This window comes from Pistacia vera, unplaced genomic scaffold (assembly GCF_008641045.1).
Source record: "Pistacia vera cultivar Batoury unplaced genomic scaffold, PisVer_v2 Contig99, whole genome shotgun sequence".
NCBI lineage: Eukaryota > Viridiplantae > Streptophyta > Magnoliopsida > Sapindales > Anacardiaceae > Pistacia > Pistacia vera.
The window spans coordinates 316,231-334,358 of record NW_022196878.1 but is presented as its reverse complement, the minus strand read 5'-3'; the positions used below and the strand labels follow the sequence as shown (position 1 = coordinate 334,358).

At 33.3% G+C, this 18,128-nt stretch overlaps 2 protein-coding genes across 3 annotated transcripts; both read left to right on the top strand.

Moving 5' to 3' along the window:
* Positions 1-1,511: 1,511 nt before the first annotated feature.
* On the top strand, positions 1,512-10,949 carry LOC116121501 (GDP-mannose transporter GONST1). 2 transcript variants are annotated; one of them, XM_031407448.1, is made up of 10 exons: positions 1,512-1,707; positions 3,075-3,221; positions 4,009-4,240; positions 4,400-4,539; positions 6,097-6,226; positions 6,945-7,043; positions 8,589-8,743; positions 9,437-9,553; positions 10,289-10,386; positions 10,477-10,949. In XM_031407448.1, exons 1-10 carry the CDS (start codon positions 1,697-1,699, stop codon positions 10,536-10,538), a joined length of 1,191 nt encoding a protein of 396 aa, XP_031263308.1. In that variant the 5' UTR covers positions 1,512-1,696; the 3' UTR covers positions 10,539-10,949. The 2 variants fall into 2 exon arrangements, with proteins under 2 accessions (XP_031263308.1, XP_031263309.1); XM_031407449.1 differs by having other exon boundaries at positions 1,514-1,707; positions 3,089-3,221.
* A 3,373-nt stretch (positions 10,950-14,322) lies between these two features.
* Positions 14,323-17,472, top strand: LOC116121502 (probable gamma-secretase subunit PEN-2). Its single transcript, XM_031407451.1, has 2 exons — positions 14,323-14,690; positions 17,105-17,472. Exons 1-2 carry the CDS (start codon positions 14,450-14,452, stop codon positions 17,263-17,265), a joined length of 402 nt encoding a protein of 133 aa, XP_031263311.1. The 5' UTR covers positions 14,323-14,449; the 3' UTR covers positions 17,266-17,472.
* The last annotated feature ends 656 nt before the right edge of the window (positions 17,473-18,128 follow it).

The window sequence follows — 18,128 nt, the reverse complement described above, 5'->3', positions numbered from 1 at the left end:
TTTTCGTGATAAAAGTAAAAATATTCCTTCTTTATCATCGTGATTACGAAACATAAACCTGAAGATTTAACCTTCTACTTCTACTTGAAATTTCTCATATCAAATTTAATTATAATGTTTTATGTACTTGACAATATAAGATATTATCACCATAAATAATCCTTTTAAAATGAGCAAGATTGTGGTTATTTAAACGAAATATAAAATAAATAGATGATATTATATAATGATTTGATGTATTTACCCTATTTAAGTACGATATTATTAGAGGGAGCTTATGTTATCTAATGCTAAGTGGTCTAGAGTATGAAATTGAATACAAAATATGGTTAATTATAAAGTTTGAAGTGAGATATACGTATGATGCTATCTGTTCAATAATAATATGTTACTATGTATCCTTAATATCAACCAACTTATATATCATTAATATAAAATAAAAATACGAATGCATAATGTCTTAACACTATTAGATTGTGATAAAAATGATGTAATGCATTTATCTCTTTTAAAATTTTATATATTATAACTCTTATACCCATCAAATTTACTACGTCGGAATGACGTGTCATGCCATCTGATGCGCCCATCCAATAAAACATTTAGTATATTTTTAAGTTTCTCTTTCATTGGGATAGTCTTAACACATCGGTATATTGACAAAGTAGACCGTACAATTAACGTTACAGTTTATCAATAACCACCCCACCTCTATATGTGTGTGTTTTAAAAAATTGTTACAGATATGGCTAATTATAAGGGGACAATCTACCGTATTATCTTACTATTATGATAAACATTTCTTGTAAGTTTTCTCATAAAATAATATTGATAGAATAATATTATGTGTATTATATTGTATTAATTCAGTTTAATATTAAAAATTTGAAATTCTCTCCAAAAGCTAAAAAAAATTCAAATTTTCAACATTACTCATCTGATTTCACCATCACTTAATAAGTGAGAACGATTTCATAAGTTTTTTTTTTCTTCATATGATACCGTTCCCAATTTCATCTAAACTTACGAGCAGATGATAACATTATATTCGGTATTGTAGCTTGTAGCCTCACAAACGACCAATATGGATACATTAATGGAAAATGCTATCTTTACAAAGACTCATACAAAGAGGATTACAAAGTGATATCATCCAGAAGAAAAAAACAAAGAAAAACGGAAAAGCAGAAGAGAGAGAGAGAGAAATCATGAAAATTAAGGGTGTTTTATCTTATATACTTCTTTTATATGTGTCTTTGTAAAACCAGTTACTCTGCATTAATTATTGGAAGTCTACAGTTTACCTTCTACAAAGTACAGCGACCGGCAGCGCATTTTAGCAAATGATACCCATAATAGGAAAACAAATATTCTGCGAAGCTCCCCAAAAAAACTCATAATATATATTTAGTATTTAACGTCTCCATGACAAATCAAACGCAGCAAACTTACATTTTCAAATCTCGAACTTCTTCTTCTTCCTTTTACTTCCCTTTTACTTCCTTTTATTTTATTTATTTTTATTTTTTCACAATCCACCATTCAAAGACCGTACTACTTTGTTTTAACTTCTGTTGCTTGTTTTGTTTCTGCTTGCTCAAATCTTAAAGGGTCTGTGCAAGTTTGGTGGGTTTCGAATTTGATGCCTCTTCGTGATTCGAAAGCTTTGCTTGTAGCTGTTTAGGCTTTGGCTCTAATGGGTTCAAGGTAATTTCTTTCTCTTTGTCTCTGTTGTTTTTGATGGTTTTGAAGTTGTTTATGCTTTGAGGGGGATTTATTTGGTGTTTTGTGGTGAAATTCAAGGTGGGAATTTGTTTGTTTTGATTTTTAGTTGCTGATTGTTGTGAAAATTTAAGTTTTAGAAGTTGGCTTATCGGATGATCACAACATAGTTAGGTTTGAACCTTGAACTCTGAACTTTGAAGTTGTTTTTGTGCTTAAGGGGATTTTAATTTTTTTTTTTTGTGGTAAAATCTCATGGGAATTTGTTTTATTTTTAGTTACGGTTCTTGGTTGAAGTTTGGAAGTTGGTTTATCAGATGGTCCAATAAGTTTGCTTTGAACTTTGAAGTTGTTTTTGTGCTTAGAGGTTTTGATTTTATTATTTTGTGGTAAAATCTAGCGGGAATATGTTTTTTGGTTTTTTGTTTTTTAGTCACCAGTACTTGTTACAGTTTAAGTTTTGGAAGTTGGTTTCAGATGATCACAGCATATTTTAGCTTTGAACTTAGAAGTTGTTTTTGTGCTTGAGAGGGTTTTGGTTTTATTACTTTGTGGTGAAATCAAGTGGAGATTTGTTTGTTTTGATTTTTAGCTTGTGATTCATGTGAAATTTAAGTTTTGGAAGTTGGTTCTCAAATGATCACAAATAGCTTAGATAAAAGAGAACTTCTATTAGTTTTTTGCTATTTTTTATTTTGAGCTTGAAAGGAAGCTTAGTTCAATTTTGAAGCTTGTTCCTTGTCTTTTTTGTTGTTTTTGAATGTACTAAATTATGCTTTTAAAGTTATGCTGGTTCTGATTTTCCTCTTGTTTTAGTTGGGGATTTGATTGATTCATTAATAGAATAGAAGATCAAATGATTGAAATCTAGCTGGTGTTAGATATTCATTGAAGAGAAATTTGAATAGAACTTTAAAGTTGTTATATTAACTTAATGAGTGGTTCTGGTTATTAACTTAAGAAATTTGATCTTTAATTTTTGCAGTCCCTTTTGGTGTCATTGGGATTTCTTTTTGGATCTTTTGAATTTATTTGCCTAATCATATGCAAGTCCTCATCTTCTAGGGAAATGGAATTTACTTATGTAGAATGAGGGTAAAAGTTCTGACCTTTACTAATAGCAGCTTTACCATACTAATCACTTTTGGTAATTTGCCTTAGTGTTCTACAATTTGGTTTTGTACTTAAGGGGTTCTTAAGGATAATTCTTTCAAGTTATTTTGAATTTGTTCACTCATAACTATGTTCTTGTTCTTTTGATGGCCCAGATTTCCCTTGCATAACATTCATTCTGTAGTTAATGATTTCTGATTTAAGACTTGGTTTTGATGATTTTAATAATTTCTCTGAAGGCCACGTTCTCTAGGTGCTAACTTGGATTCTCCTAATCCAATTTTCGAAAGAAACCACCTTTTAGAAGAAAGAGGCCTCCTATATCATGAGTCAAGCGGGGCAGTAGAACAGGTCTCTAGTCCAGTGAGAAGAGAAGTAGTTAACAGGTAGAACACACTCAAATATACTGCCATATCTTAATATGTTTTCAATATTGTGATTATCCTATTTTTATCTCTTATTGCATTATCCTACTGCAGAAAGCTCTCGAATAGGTTTGTATTCGTTCTTTAGAAAATCAAAGGGCTTGCTGATGAAGTGTTATTTTATCTGTAAGCCATGTGCAAGAGAATTTAGCAAAATGGAGCTTTCTGCATGAGGATTGAAAATGCACTTTCTTAAATGCTGGAATCACTGTAATATTTTTTGTTTGGGTTTGGAGTTACTTGAAAGGTGCAAAACTCCTGTAAATGAGAATAGTTGGTAACTAGTCCCAAATCTTGCACTAGGAACCTACAAGATGATATTTCAACTGATTTTGCCTATTATTGGGGGTGTCGTTCTAGTTTCATAAATCATATGTCTTCCTTCATTCATTTCTAACCTTGGATTAAAAATTAAATGTTTCTTGCTATGTTTTATATTCTAATATTCTACTGCATTAAATTAAAAGTGAGTATTATTACTTACCCAAAAAAAAAAAGTGAGTATTATTTAAAATTGTTAAGATACTTTTTCTCAATCAATGAATCTACAACTCTTACATCTTTTTTTTCTCTTTTCTTCTTTCCCTGATGCCTTTATCTGACATATGAGATTCGTTATGAGCTTTCATATATTAGTCTAACTTAGTGATCATATATTTTCCCTTCCCTTCTTTATCTGTTGAACATAACGAATAATAAAGCTGGACATCATCTGCTACCCTTGTTAAACTTTTTCATTTATATATAGGTCATTATCAAGCATGAAGTCTCTTGAAAGTGATGAAAGTGACCTGGAGGGTGGTAAATTGGAAAAAGAGAGAGATAAAACAATACGTAACAACAGGGCAGTTAAAATACAAAATCAGGCCTTATTGTCTGGCCTTGCGTATTGTGTTTCCTCTTGCAGCATGATACTGGTTAACAAGTTTGTGCTTTCGGGATACAAATTTAACGCTGGAATATCTTTGATGCTGTACCAGGTAATTTATCCTAATTAATATATTTTATTAAATTAAATTGCTATGCTTTTGAATTATGAAATTAACTTTATTGAGTTTCCATTTACTGTTGTTTAAGAAAATTATCTAAGAAATAATTTTTGATACTTAACTGGCTCATGGCTTTTTTGTTGGATGCAGAATTTTATTTCAGTGATTATTGTGTCTACGTTGAGTGTTATGGGGGTAATATCAACAGAACCACTAACATGGAAGCTGATTAAAGTCTGGTTACCTGTAAATGTTATATTTGTTGGGATGCTCATTACAAGCATGTTTAGGTATGAACCTATTCAGTCATTGCTTATCTCAGTGTCAATTTCATATGACAATGATGTGTTTTAGCTAGGAAAATTACCCTGACACCTTATCATTGTCATGCCTTCTCTGTTGAGAGAGAAAAAATTAGAATTAAAATTGCTGCCGGTGTGCTATCTTTTGTCGAATGGCAGATCTCTACTTATGTGTTGTTAATATTCATCTATAATACTTGATGTATAAGATGTATGAATAAGTAGATTGAAAGCCAAGACTGATAACATTTAGTGGTAATCTATTGTGAGCTAGACAGGAATTCTGTGCTGAGTTTTCTTGATTCATCATGCTTGAAAGGTAATGTTTTATCTGCTGTAACTGTGAAGCTCTTAGTGTGAACGGACATGTTTGAGTTTATAGAATAGCCCTTTAATGTCAAAAATCTTCTGAGGTCGGTTGCATTTTAGATCACTCTTTTCAAATGCTTCTGCAAGTCCAGCACCGGCTAATGTACCTTGGTTTTGATCTTATCTACTTGCAATGTTTGGGGATTATGGATATTTGATTTGTGCTCATGTTTGCCCATCTATCCAACTTTCAGTAAAAAATTGTTAAGAAATGTTTTGTTTTTGGGCTGTCACATGTGTGAGTGCGCATTTTTGAACTTGTAGAGTTTCCATCTAACATTAAAAATCTTCCAAGGTCGGTTACATTTTAGATCACCCATTTTAAGTGTTTTGGCAAGACCAGCATTGGCTGATGTTCCTCAGTCTTGATCTTATGTATTATTTTAATATCCAATCTATGTTTCAGTTGAATAGCAGACAAAGCAACTGGTTTACTCGTATATCATGCTTTTGGAAAATTTTTGTGCAGAATTTTTTCTTTTTTGGCTCTTTCATGGAATCATTTGTTAATAAACTGTTTTCTAATTGTAACTCCAGAGGCAATTCATAATCAAGGGTTGGTGCTTAACTATGGTGGTGATGGAAACCCAGCCCTCAATTTGAGTCTCTCAAAGAGTTTAAATGCCTTCTGAAATAGCATTATGTATATTTTTATGACGTGGGGAGGGTAGTGTTGTAACTCAATCCAACGGGGACAGATATAGGATTCAAGTTATCAACTTATCATACCTGCTAGGAGAGGACATTTAGTCCAAAGGATATTCTACTAGTTGAGTCTTGGAGACAGCTTGGGATATAGTGCCATTGCGCCATTAATCCTTCTGGAAATATTCAGGATCACTCTTTCTGAGTTCCTGTTCTGGTGTGTTTTCCCCTAAATCTAGTGATACTCTCTTCTTGGTTCTGAAGAATGTCCCAGTGAATTATAAATGTATCTCATCTAATGTTGCTTGTTGGTTCTGCACTTTAGAAATATTACATTCTTAAAGATTTTTCTTTTATTATTGTGTTTATCAAGTTTATTGTATTGTTAAGGACGACTTTTGGATCTGTATCTGGTTATCAGTAATATTGTCTCACAAAACAGAATGTTATTGAACTTAGTGATAACTTCTTTACCTTTCATCTTCATGGCTTCTTTTCTTTTCATTTATATGTGTTTCATGTTGTCTGCAGTTTGAAATACATTAATGTTGCTATGGTCACAGTACTGAAGAATGTTACTAATGTAATCACTGCACTTGGTGAGATGTATTTGTTCGAGAAGCATCATGACAACAGAGTCTGGGCTGCTTTATTTCTAATGGTATGTTCAATAACTTAAGATGTAATTTCAGCATATAAGTTGTTTTGAGAGGCATCAAATTTGGATCTAGACTAACATAAGAGGCATCAAATTTGGATCTAGACTAACATAACATAATAAACTTGATATTATAATTAATTTAGTTTATAACCTTTTTATTTAACTATCTGGAAGCATATCATATTCTTATCTCTTTTGTGTCACTTCATATACATGTTTTGTTGTAAAGGATTGCCGTTACCCTTTCTATTCATATATCGGAAAAATATAAGTGTAAAGGAGTTAGTTGACTTGCAACATCTTGAATAGATACTATGTGTATTTATTTTTCTTCTGACATTTAGTTTGGGGGTGAGATCGTAGGGATTCTGAAACTACGGATATGAGGGTTTATCTTAGGTCTCAGATCTTTTAGTTGATGATGCAAGACTGGGCTCAAACAGTTTGGATGTCGCATTCGCTGTGTTCGCTTATGTTATGGCTTTTATCGTGGCTGCCAAGATAAACTGTGATTTAGTTTGTCTTGAGTTAGATTGTCACCAAATGATCTTTGCTAATATATGATATTTGTCAAATTGATTGTATTTTATTGACTGTCAGATAATCTGAACATGTTCTTAAATGTCGTGATTGGTTGTGGTTTATATATTCTGGCTATTGATTTTTATAAATTTTGAAATAAATAGCTATTATAATAATTTGCCTTTGACTCCTGCAGATCATTTCGGCAATTTCTGGAGGGATTACTGATCTATCTTTTCATGCTATTGGGTACACATGGCAGATTATAAACTGTTTCTTAACCGCATCATATTCTGTGAGTATAATTTGAGGCTTTTTTTTTTTTTTTTTGTTCTGCACTTCAGCGTTTCATTCTTTTTCAGGCTTTATTTATTTATTTTTATTTTATACAAATTCAAACTATTTTATACATTTAAAGAAATTTAACTCATTATAAAAAAGTAAGAACTATAAGATATATAGATAAGAAACTGACCATAAAATGCGTTTATGATGATAATAAATAAATTTAAAAAACTATTTATTAGCTCTATACAATGAGTTCAATTGATTTTGCTGTTGAACATGTTCACATTTTGGGGATTCAACTCTAAAAAGGTCTGTTTATTAAACAAATTTAACTTATTCGGTTGGTAATTGTTTCAATTGTTTTGAGGTCAACTTTATATCATGATTCTGTCATGTTGATGGGTTGTGTCATAAGTGCCACCTCAATGTTGATTGCTCAATTTTGTGGTGATACTATCGTGAACTTGCTTCCCTCATGGAAGGAAGAAGCATGATTGTTCTAGATAATCAAAACCTTCTATATCTTTGGGCACTAAAATGTACACAAGATGTACATATTATTATGAAGCGATTCTGAGAAGACTTGACTTTTATAGCCTCCTGATAGAGGCATGACTTGTTTTGCATCTGTAGAAGCACTATTTGAATTAATATGCTTAACCCAAGGCATATAAGTAACAAATTTTAAGAAATTAAATTGTTATTGCACCATCTTAATAAAGTTGGATGCTTTCTGCAATATTTTGAGTTGGCGAAACTATTAAATTAGTTATACTTTTGTGGTTCTTTGGCATTTGAGGAATAGAATAATTTCTGAAGATGCTAGTGATGAGGAAGTTGTTTGTTTTGTTCTGTCTTTTTTTTAAGGCCTATGCATCTTATGGGCTTTGGTTGCTGTGCAATTTCAGGACACTACTTTCATTTTTATCTATACTAATTGTGATGCTCTTTAATTTTAATTTTTGTCATATATTTCGTTCAGTTTGTTGAAACATGACCGCTCTGGCTCTTTGTTCATTGCCATTCAACTTCTTTGTAATCTGGTTTATTGACATTGATAAAATTTGGTTTGATTTCTCCGAGAGGGAAAAAAAAAAAAATTATTGTGCAAGTATCATTCCATATGACCCCAAATAAAGTAGAGGCTTAAAAACATGATGTTTGGACTTGGTCTTTTCTTGGTGCTACATATCCCAATTAGTATGCCAAAATTTCTCATCGTAAGTGACCTGACATCTTATATGTTATTAACTTTTAAAGGATGAGCTAATGTGATCAGTGGTAGGATAATTCTATATAGCATGACACGTCACTTGGGATTGGAATGCTACTTGGAATGTATAGCATTGCTCATTTTAAATTCAACGACATGCCTATTGCCATACCTGGTCCTCCTATGTGCATCTAGATATTTTATACAATTTGTTAGTTTATCTTCATGATGTTTGTATTTATTTACTAGTTGTTCCATATTCCTGTTAACTTGTTTTATTTCAGTTTAATTCTAAGACTAGTCATTAGATTATTTACTTCTTCAATGTTATTGGTGCAGCTAACACTACGTCGGGTCATGGATACTGCCAAGCAACAAACAAAGTCTGGAAACTTAAATGAGTTTTCAATGGTCTTGCTAAATAACATCCTTTCCTTGCCCCTGGGGATTCTTCTTGCTTATATATTTAATGAAGTTGATTATCTATCCAGAACGTCAGTATTTTACTTTTTCTCCCTTTTTCTTTTCATTTTTTTGTTATCTTAGGTATGGTTTGAGGTGGAAAGTACAGAAAATTGATATGCTATAACTTAATAGGTTATAAGTGGAGTTTCAATTTTAATTCCAATTTTTAATCTTGAATAAATATTTCACAATTAGAATTTTAGCCAAAACTCGTATGCATCATTCAAATGCATGAATATTTTCATTTCAGGGATCATGGATATAAGCATACATTCATATTGTCAAAACATGCACCATATAGATGGTTATGGTGTCAACACAGAGAGCAAAAGAAACCAGAGTTTCAGAAAACCTAGTTTTGTATTAGGATGTCTTTGAAGAATAGATACTAAAGCACTAAAAAACCTTTCTGGTCATCAAACGTTTCACATGTTAACAATCCAACTATCAAAACATTTCTGAATTTCTAATAAGTTTTTCCACCTATTGACGTCACTTTCTCAATCTTCACTGGGGTGAAAACCTAAATTACTTACAGCAGAAACCCTGTATCTACATGTCCTCAATTGTGTGGCATTACTTTGTGGGCAAATTTTGCTTTAGACATATTAGATCAAGCCTTTTGGCACTGGGTTGTGTTATTTTCTGGTTTTTTGCATCTTGTAACTAACATGTGTAACCATATCTTGGTGACTTAACTCCAGAAATATGTGATTTTGCAGACCACTTTTGAGGTTGCCTAGCTTCTGGTTAGTAATGACACTAAGTGGTTTTCTAGGTCTAGCAATCAGCTTCACTTCTATGTGGTTTCTTCATCAAACTGGTGCCACCACATACAGGTAAGATGGAAAAACAGTTACTACCTCACATGGTTGTATTTTCAGATGTAATGTAGGTTTGTCTATTGAGACCTGCCAACCCTAGCCCATATTATTCTTTAAACTTCATTTGCAATTTAATGTTGGATCTTTTCTAGCTTAGCTAGTACAAATTGGATTGAGATTCAGCTAGGTTGGGTAGAGGCTTTTTGCAAAACCTACTGTAACTGTAAATTAGCTTGGATTTAGTTGACCTGTATCTAGAGTTTAAAGTCGGATTGTTGGCTTACTTAGGCAGGAAATATGTGATAAAGAAAAATGAAGTGATCTGCTCTGTTTACTGTTTGCTTTTCAATTTGGGTATGGTCAGTGATGGATTAGGCCTCAGTTCAGTTTTAAGTTGATCAGAAAGATGGCTTACTCTAATAAAACTTTCAAACAAAGTATGAAGCTATAACACTCAGGCTCCAACAATGGATTCAACAAAACATCCAAATGCTTCTGCAAAAGCAGGTCTCCATAGTTATTATGTGTAGCTTCGGTATTATCAGTAATACCCTAGAAACAACAGAAGGGGTAACAACCATTAAAAGAATAAAATGGTCTGCCCTACCCAGGTTGCCAGCTGATTATCTTTAAAAAATCTTTACAAAAGATATCACAGCATTGTATTTGGGTGTGGGAAATTTTCGATGTCACATCTAATTCTTGTGCTTTATTTTTAGTTAAAGTTTCTCATTACTGATTTCAATGCAGCTTAGTGGGGTCTCTGAATAAAATCCCTCTATCTGTTGCCGGCATTCTTCTTTTCAAAGTCCCTACCAGTTTGGAAAACTCTGCTAGCATCTTTTTTGGTAAGTTCTCTCTGAATAACTTTCTTAATGATATTTTTGCACCAATGAATTTCTCTTTGTAGCACAACCTAATGTAATCATGTTCTATAGGTCTTCTAGCTGGAGTCTTTTTCGCCAGAGCCAAAATGCGGGAGAAATCTCAGGGACAGTAATTATTGAAGGCTTTGTATCTCAACCTGGGTTGAATAGGCTAGTAGTTTTTTGGCTTTGGTAATTTGCTTCAGGCAACATGATTATTCTTTGATGTTGTACCATCTATATAATATTCTGTAAAATCCAGAGAGTCACATGGCAGTTTTGATTGAGAGATTGAGGTGTGCTAGCTATGAAACTGGAAAATGGGATGAATATTGGATTGTGTCGAGCATCCGATTTTGTTATATTGAAAGAAAAGATAGTGCCACTGATTTTTTCCCACCTTTGTATCATATTGGGGCACAGATTTTTCTCGTGTAACATTGTGTTATAGTCAGAAATGCTTCTTCTTGTGTAGTGCATGCCTGGACTTGCAATGTAAGGATAGAAATGAATACGAAGTGACGTTTTGTGTTTTTTGAGTAATAGATTCTTTTACAGCCTTTACTGGTTCAACCCTTTGTTCCATTTGAATTAGAAGTTGCAGTCATGGTCATTGTTACTGTTCAATCTGCAAAGGCCTGAAGTATTTTGCTGAAACATTTTTCTGGTTCATTTCATATTTCAAGTTTTCAGAATGGTTCTGGTGTATTACATGATTGGAAAAGTTTAGGGTAGAGTACTCATAGGAAGGGGCATCCTGTGGCTGTGATACTGGGATAACATTATTTTTCGAACAATAAAATAAATGATTGAGCACTGCAAAGTTTTTATTTCTCTCTACGCATTATATTATGATGGATTCATTCTATTAATCGAGTTGGAAAAAGAAAATTAAAAGGGTAAAAAAGAAAGAAAGGTCAATATATAGGGAATTTCCCTCTACGATTGATGTCTGTGATGAATGTCAAATTGGACTCATGCATTTGAATTGCATTTTAGCTGCTTCAATTATATAAGTTACATTAAATCATAGTCATACAAAGTGTTGTGATTTAATGACTTAAAAATGGCTTGGAAAAAAAAAAAAAAAAAAAAAAAAACGGTGCCCGAGCCTCGGAAAAATTATACTTAATAAATCTTGATACATACATTTCGAAACATTTAACGTGTGAGCTAAAGATATATCACTGGATTATTAGTGGAGAAGATATTCTAATAATTTGTTTTGAATATTCATGAATCAAATCTTAAGTAGTATATGAAACAATGTGTTTTACTATGGAAATCAGGAGTTTTTATTTTCAATCATTGATACAATAAATCATTGAATTCATGTCATCTATATATCAATTTTTTTTTTTTTTTTTTAAATCTTAATTGTTAAGACTATACTTAAGATGGATATTTAAGAAAAATATAGATTTCACTAAAAGGGTCCAAAAATGTGAAAGAATTGGGGGAAAAACCCATAACAAGCAAGAAAATCAAAGTGCTTATATAAAAGTCATTAATAGAATTATCAATTATCAATTTATAATTGATATCTACATTCTATCAAACCAAAGAGTCTAGAGATGACAATGGGCGGGCCGAGACCGGGTAACCCTTGGCTCGGCCTAAGCCTGACCCCATGACCTACCCGGCTTGTTGTGGATGTTTAGTAATGCCCAGCTTGGCCCGACGAGCTTTTTGTGACTCCTAATCTTGACTCATGTTAATTTTTATAATTATTTTTCTCAAGGTAATTTTTGATATATTTTTCTTTGTAATTTATTTAACTTAATTAATAGTATCTCTTGCTTTAACCATCGTATTTTTTGTGTGTAAGATTAATATGGTGGACAAGAGATCTTAGATTTGACTAAAATTATAATTGATTTCAAAATCAGAATCAAATAAAATAAATATAATTTTTTTTTTAAATAATAAAAACTCGAGCCGAGCCGGGCCTAGCGATGGTTATCCCGAGCCTAGCCCGTACCTAGGGGCAGGGCCTAAAACTATGCTCGCAAACAATGGGTAATATTATACTTACAATCTAATCTTGTAAACTTTTCTTAGAACTCCTGACGTGATAGCTCGCAAATGAGTCATGCTTGTCGCTATGAGTCTTGCTTGTCCAATTGTAAACTCTCACATCAAAAGTTGTGAGATAAAGTTTATAAGATCGAATTGTGAACTAATTTTTATTGGTAAAAGATATATCCTAAGGACCGACAAGAGTTTCCTTTTCTCATTCATACTTAAGATGAAGCCCTAGAGTGTCTTCACAAATAAAAAAAATAAAAAAGGTGTGTTGTTTTTAATTATATCCTACTGATATTATTTGTAAAGGTATCAAGAGACTTGACCTACTCATAAATAACCGTAGCTTCGATGACGTTACTGTTGTAGTCCTTAGTTAATGAATTTTAGAAAGTATGGGGGGGCAGCTGATTAAAATCAGCATAATTCTCCGCAAAGTAAGGGGTGCGTTTGATTTAGTATTTTGGATAGGATTTTGGGGATAGTATTGGGTTATTGGATAGGGGAGTATTACAAGGTAAATTTTAAAAATTTATGAAAAAGCCCTTAGGTTTACTAATTTAATTAAAGACCCTAATATATAAAATGACAAAAACACCCCCACCACCTGCAGTGCCAGATTCCGGCCAACACCGTCAAAATCTGACTGAAAAATTTCGTTACGGCACAGACCGGTTGGATCTGTGCCGTAACACGTCGTTATGGCCTTTTCCGACTAGATCCATGTTGGATCTGGCCGGAAAAGGCCAGATCTACGGTCTATTATGGCCGTCGACGGCCGAAAAAGGCCAAACGACGGCCATCTTTGGCCTTTTTCGGCCAGATCCATGGTGGATCTGGCCGGAAAAGGCCACATCGGTGAAATTCCGGCTATTTCTGGGTGGATCTGGCCGGAAAAGGCCACATCGGTGAAATTCCGGCTATTTCTGGTCGGAAGTTAGGCCGTTGTACAGATTCCGACTATCACCGACGGTGGTTGTCGGAATCTGACAAGTTGGGTTGATGGGGGTGTTTTTGTTAATTTTTAAACTTTTTTCAGGGGGTATTTAGTGAAATTAATAACTTTATGGGGTCTAAAAGTAATTAAAAAATAGGGTAATATTTCTGGAATAATGTGCCAAACATTATTTCGAGAATATGATCCAGAATATGGATAAAAATACTAAGCCAAACATGCAGAAGACTTTTTGAAACCTTAGGAAGGCAAATGATTTTCTCTCCATCATGGATTTCAAAATCTATCCCTCACTTTTTGCTAATCTAAAACTTAGGCACTTTTTTGGAAAATAGTAAAAAAACCACCCTTAAGCCCTAACACCATCGTTATTTCGTTGATTACTTGCAAGTTAAAATATTTATGAAATTTCTATTTTGCCCCCACTCATTAAATATGATAAAAAGATTTTCCTCCTAATTGGATTCTAACGATTCATCACTAGTTCACTACTTTAACAAAATTAAGCATATCAATTGGCCTATCTGGTTCAATGAGTCAAGTAAAAGACTCCGAATCAAATGATTCTGGGTTTGAGTCCCAGACAGGTGAGATATGTAAAATTTTTCTTACTTACAAAAAAAAAAAAAATTATATGTGAATTATTATTTTATTTTATTTATTTTATTTTTGTATAATAATTTTTATAAAATACTATTAATATATACTTTGGTTATTTGAATTGAATACTTAGAAGTGTTGGGTTTGAATATTGGAAATGGCAAAAACGATTTCAAATATAATAGTAGAGAGGAGAAAATAGTAATTTTATGCAAATTTCAATTTGCAAGTTAATGGAATTGGCTGGTATTAGGGCTAGCATTTGACTATTTTCGAGTTTCGACAAAAGTTCCATAAGTTGATTAGCAAAAAGTGAGGGGCAGTTTCTGAAATTCTGCCAATACAACTTATAATCGGAACCGGTCCGCTCCATCCGGTCCGAGTCTTGGTCACGGCTTATGAGGATATGCGAAAAAAGAGCGAACTCCAATTTTATGATTTGAAGTCAATTCTTTAGTTTCAAATATGGAAACTTCAGAGAGCAACAGTCCGATCATTCCCAACAGCGGCAATTCGATAGCATTGTCGACGCCGGTGTGGCCGACGATCGACGGCCCTCTGGGTCTGACGGAGGACGAGTCGTTGAGCTACGCTCGTAAATTCTATCACTTTGGATTCGCCCTTTTGCCCTTGCTTTGGGCCGTCAATTGCTTCTACTTCTGGCCCGTTCTCCGCCACTCTCGCGCTTTCCCTCGTCTCCGTCGCTGTAAATCTCTCTTTCTACGATGTCGTTTTAGCTTTCTTTTTTGTTTTTCTTTTGTGGGTCAATCGCATTTTAATTCCTCCAATTTAGATCTAGGGTTTAGGGTTTGATATAAAAGTTAAAACTTTAGGGGAAGTTTATTTTTAAAATTGAATTTAAAGGGCAAAGAATAATATGGGTTAGTCTTGAGTTAGAGTAGAAACAGCCACAATCTCAAAGTTTTAATTTTGAACTAGCTGTGTTTGTCAATGGGTCTTTCTTTGCAATGCCGAGTGAGTTTAATGTTTGGTTTGGGCTAAGAGGAGTACTAGCTGCCGTTGCCAGCAACACTCGCTTGTTTTCTGCGAGACACAGATCAAGTGTGAAAGGTACTGCAGTTAGCACTCCTTTTAGGATTTTTTAACTTAAATTTGTGATATCAAATTATAACCATTCATCCATTGCAATTTCAATGTTTAAAAGTTAATGAGTTGACATAAAAAATAAGATACCTTTAGCTTCATTCGATTGCAATGGATTAACGAAAAAAACAATTTGCGTCAAATTTTACTTAAAAATTGTTGTTACAGTATCCTGACCGATGATGTTATTAGAGTGTTTTGGAGAATGAGGACAGTTACTTAGTAAAATGGTGAAGTTATCAAATGATATGCAATAATTTTGGAGTGCTTGGGAGTGTCTTTGTCATTGTTACAAGCACTTTCTAATCGTCAAAAGGGAAACAAAAATGCTTTTTGGGAGCGTACTTATTGTAGAAGCATCAAATAGGCCCTTGGGACTTCTATAGAGAAGCATTTTGAGTTCATAAGCACTTGAATGGCTTCTTGAGAAGCATTTGATAGGTGCTTATCCAGAATTTAGTTTTGACTGAGTACTCTATCGTAAGCTTTTTTGGTTTAAACCCCTTTTGACAAAAGTGCTTCAAACATGACTTTAATTTTTAGAGAGAATAAGATTTAATTAACCAATTTCATGACATTGAGATACAACACCCGATTTTCACTTGTTGAGCTTGCTTAAGTTAGAACCTTACTTGCTTATCCACCTAGAATTTGGATCTTCTTTTTATCTAATTATTCCTAAACTTTTAAGGATCTTGTGACATGTGACATGTGACAATTATAACCTTGTAAGTTCAGAATTGACTTTATTTAATCTATTCCTTTTCGGTTCTACGAGCTTCCAAAACACTTATTTTTGTCTTTGTGAATTTGTAAATAATCATAATTTAATATTATTGGGAACTACAATGTATTCCAAAACATCTTTTGGCTTGGTTGTTCAGATATTGGATCCATTTATCAATAGGTTTTGTTTAACTATTAGAGCAAACATATTTCACAATAGGAATTAATGAAAAGATGAAAAGGGGTGATGATTAACATATGGTTGCTTACTTTCTTATTTAATTTTTCCTCTCTTCTAGATAAAGCATGACAAGTTTTTATTGCCATTATGAAGTGTTTTCATCCTTGAATGCTTGATCATTTTTCTTTCTTACTCATTTCAGCAGTTTTCAATCATTGACAAATGACACTTCTTGTATAATGGTTGTTTTGGACAACCAGATATCAGATTAAGAATTTAGAACAAGTTTTTAAGGGTGTTAGGTTGTGATGATTGACATATGGCAATAAAAGTTTTTTCACATGTTTTCTAAGATTTTTTTAAAGTTTTAACCACATTGCAATTAAAAACTAGGTAAATAATTAAATTTTGGCCTATGCAATTCTATAATTTCACATGTCACAAGATTTTTAAAAGTTTTGGAACAATTAGATGAGGAGGGGATTGAAATTAATTAGCATAATAGGAGGTTGGAGAAAGATACATAGAGAATCTATACCCCAGATAGTATCTACCAGCTTAATGTATTATTATGCTCTTGCCAATCTTAGTAAAGCTCCAGTGGGAGCCTTCTTGCGCAAAGGTTGACTCTTGTACTCATCATAGTGTTACTATAATTCTTTCTATTTTTTTTTTTTATTAATGACACATTTACTTATTTTTTGGTAGAGCTATACTTAATTTAATGTATAATTTTGTCTTATATTTTAGCTCTATCTGATCATCCTCCCTCTTGTATGTCTTGCATCTTTTGGTTCAAATTTTTGAAGTTCATGCTTACTTTAACAAAAAGTATGTAGAAATTTGGTTTTGTTGCCACCCCTTTTTTGAGTTCTCATAGTTACACATCTCATTCCTACATTATTATCTGGTAGAAGCCAAGGTGCAGCAGTCTTGGGTACAATTGGTTTGCATACATAGACTTGAGAGGTCCATCTCCAATAGATGGATTGGTTTCCTTTTTTGCATATTGGAGATGAAGGGAAATTGTGTACTTTCTAAATTGCTCATTATATCTTTACGCACCATCTCTTCTTTGCAGCAGTTTTATTGAATATATTCTTTTGTAGATGTTGTTGCATCGGCGGTTGGGTTTTCAGTCTTTGCAGTTCTTCTCTCCTCATGGGCGTTGACATTTGCTATCGGAGGAGAGCACCTCCTAGGCTCTGTTTGGGATAAACTAGTAATGTATAATCTTGCTGACAGATTAGGCTTGACCGGTTGGAGCTAGTCGCATATCCTTGTTACAAGATTCATCGGTTTATAAGCTCATTTTTCATTAAATTGTATAGGCCATTACAAAATATTATCTGTTGGAACAATCAATTATGCTTTTGTACTCACTTTTGAAGTTAACATTGAAGCCAGTAGCGGATTCATTCATTCAACTAAAAACGAATGTATCAAGTTGTGAGCCCAACTTTTTGATTTTTGGTTTCGGAAGTGGTCCTCTCTAGTTTGTAAATATTGTTTTGTCAATTAGGGTCTGCTATGAGCAAAAATGCTTGATGCTTGACGGGGGAATGCATGGAAATCAATTTCTCAGAGGTCAAAAAAGACTTGGTATCGATACCCTCCGATAAAATAAGATTTTCCATCAAAAATCTATATCCACCGAAAAGTGCACAAAACACGTGGAGGCAGCACGTTAGACGATTGAATACTGACATAAATGGATGGCTGTCCACTTTTGACGGCCGTTAACATCCCGGACGGTCGTTCATAGTATTATGGACGACTGTCCATAAAAGTTGTGTGTTTTAGAAAAAAAAAAAAATGGAGCCGTCCAAATTGTGTGGACGGGCGTTAAAGCACATAACTCAGAGCTTTCATATACTGTCATGAAAAAAAATATTCACTGACTTGTCGGTTTCTTGGGTTGTTTTGATGATCCTTACTGCCACTACATTCACCCGGACTAGAGGGTTGGTTTAAAAAGTCTTTGCCACCGTCTTGTACAGGACATGACTTACAGTCGCGTCCTCATTGCAATCAGGGCCGTCTCTAGAACATTTTGACCCTAGCCTAGATTTATTTTAGGGCCTTAATAATATAAGTATATATTAAAAAATTATTTCAAATTTATTTTTCTTG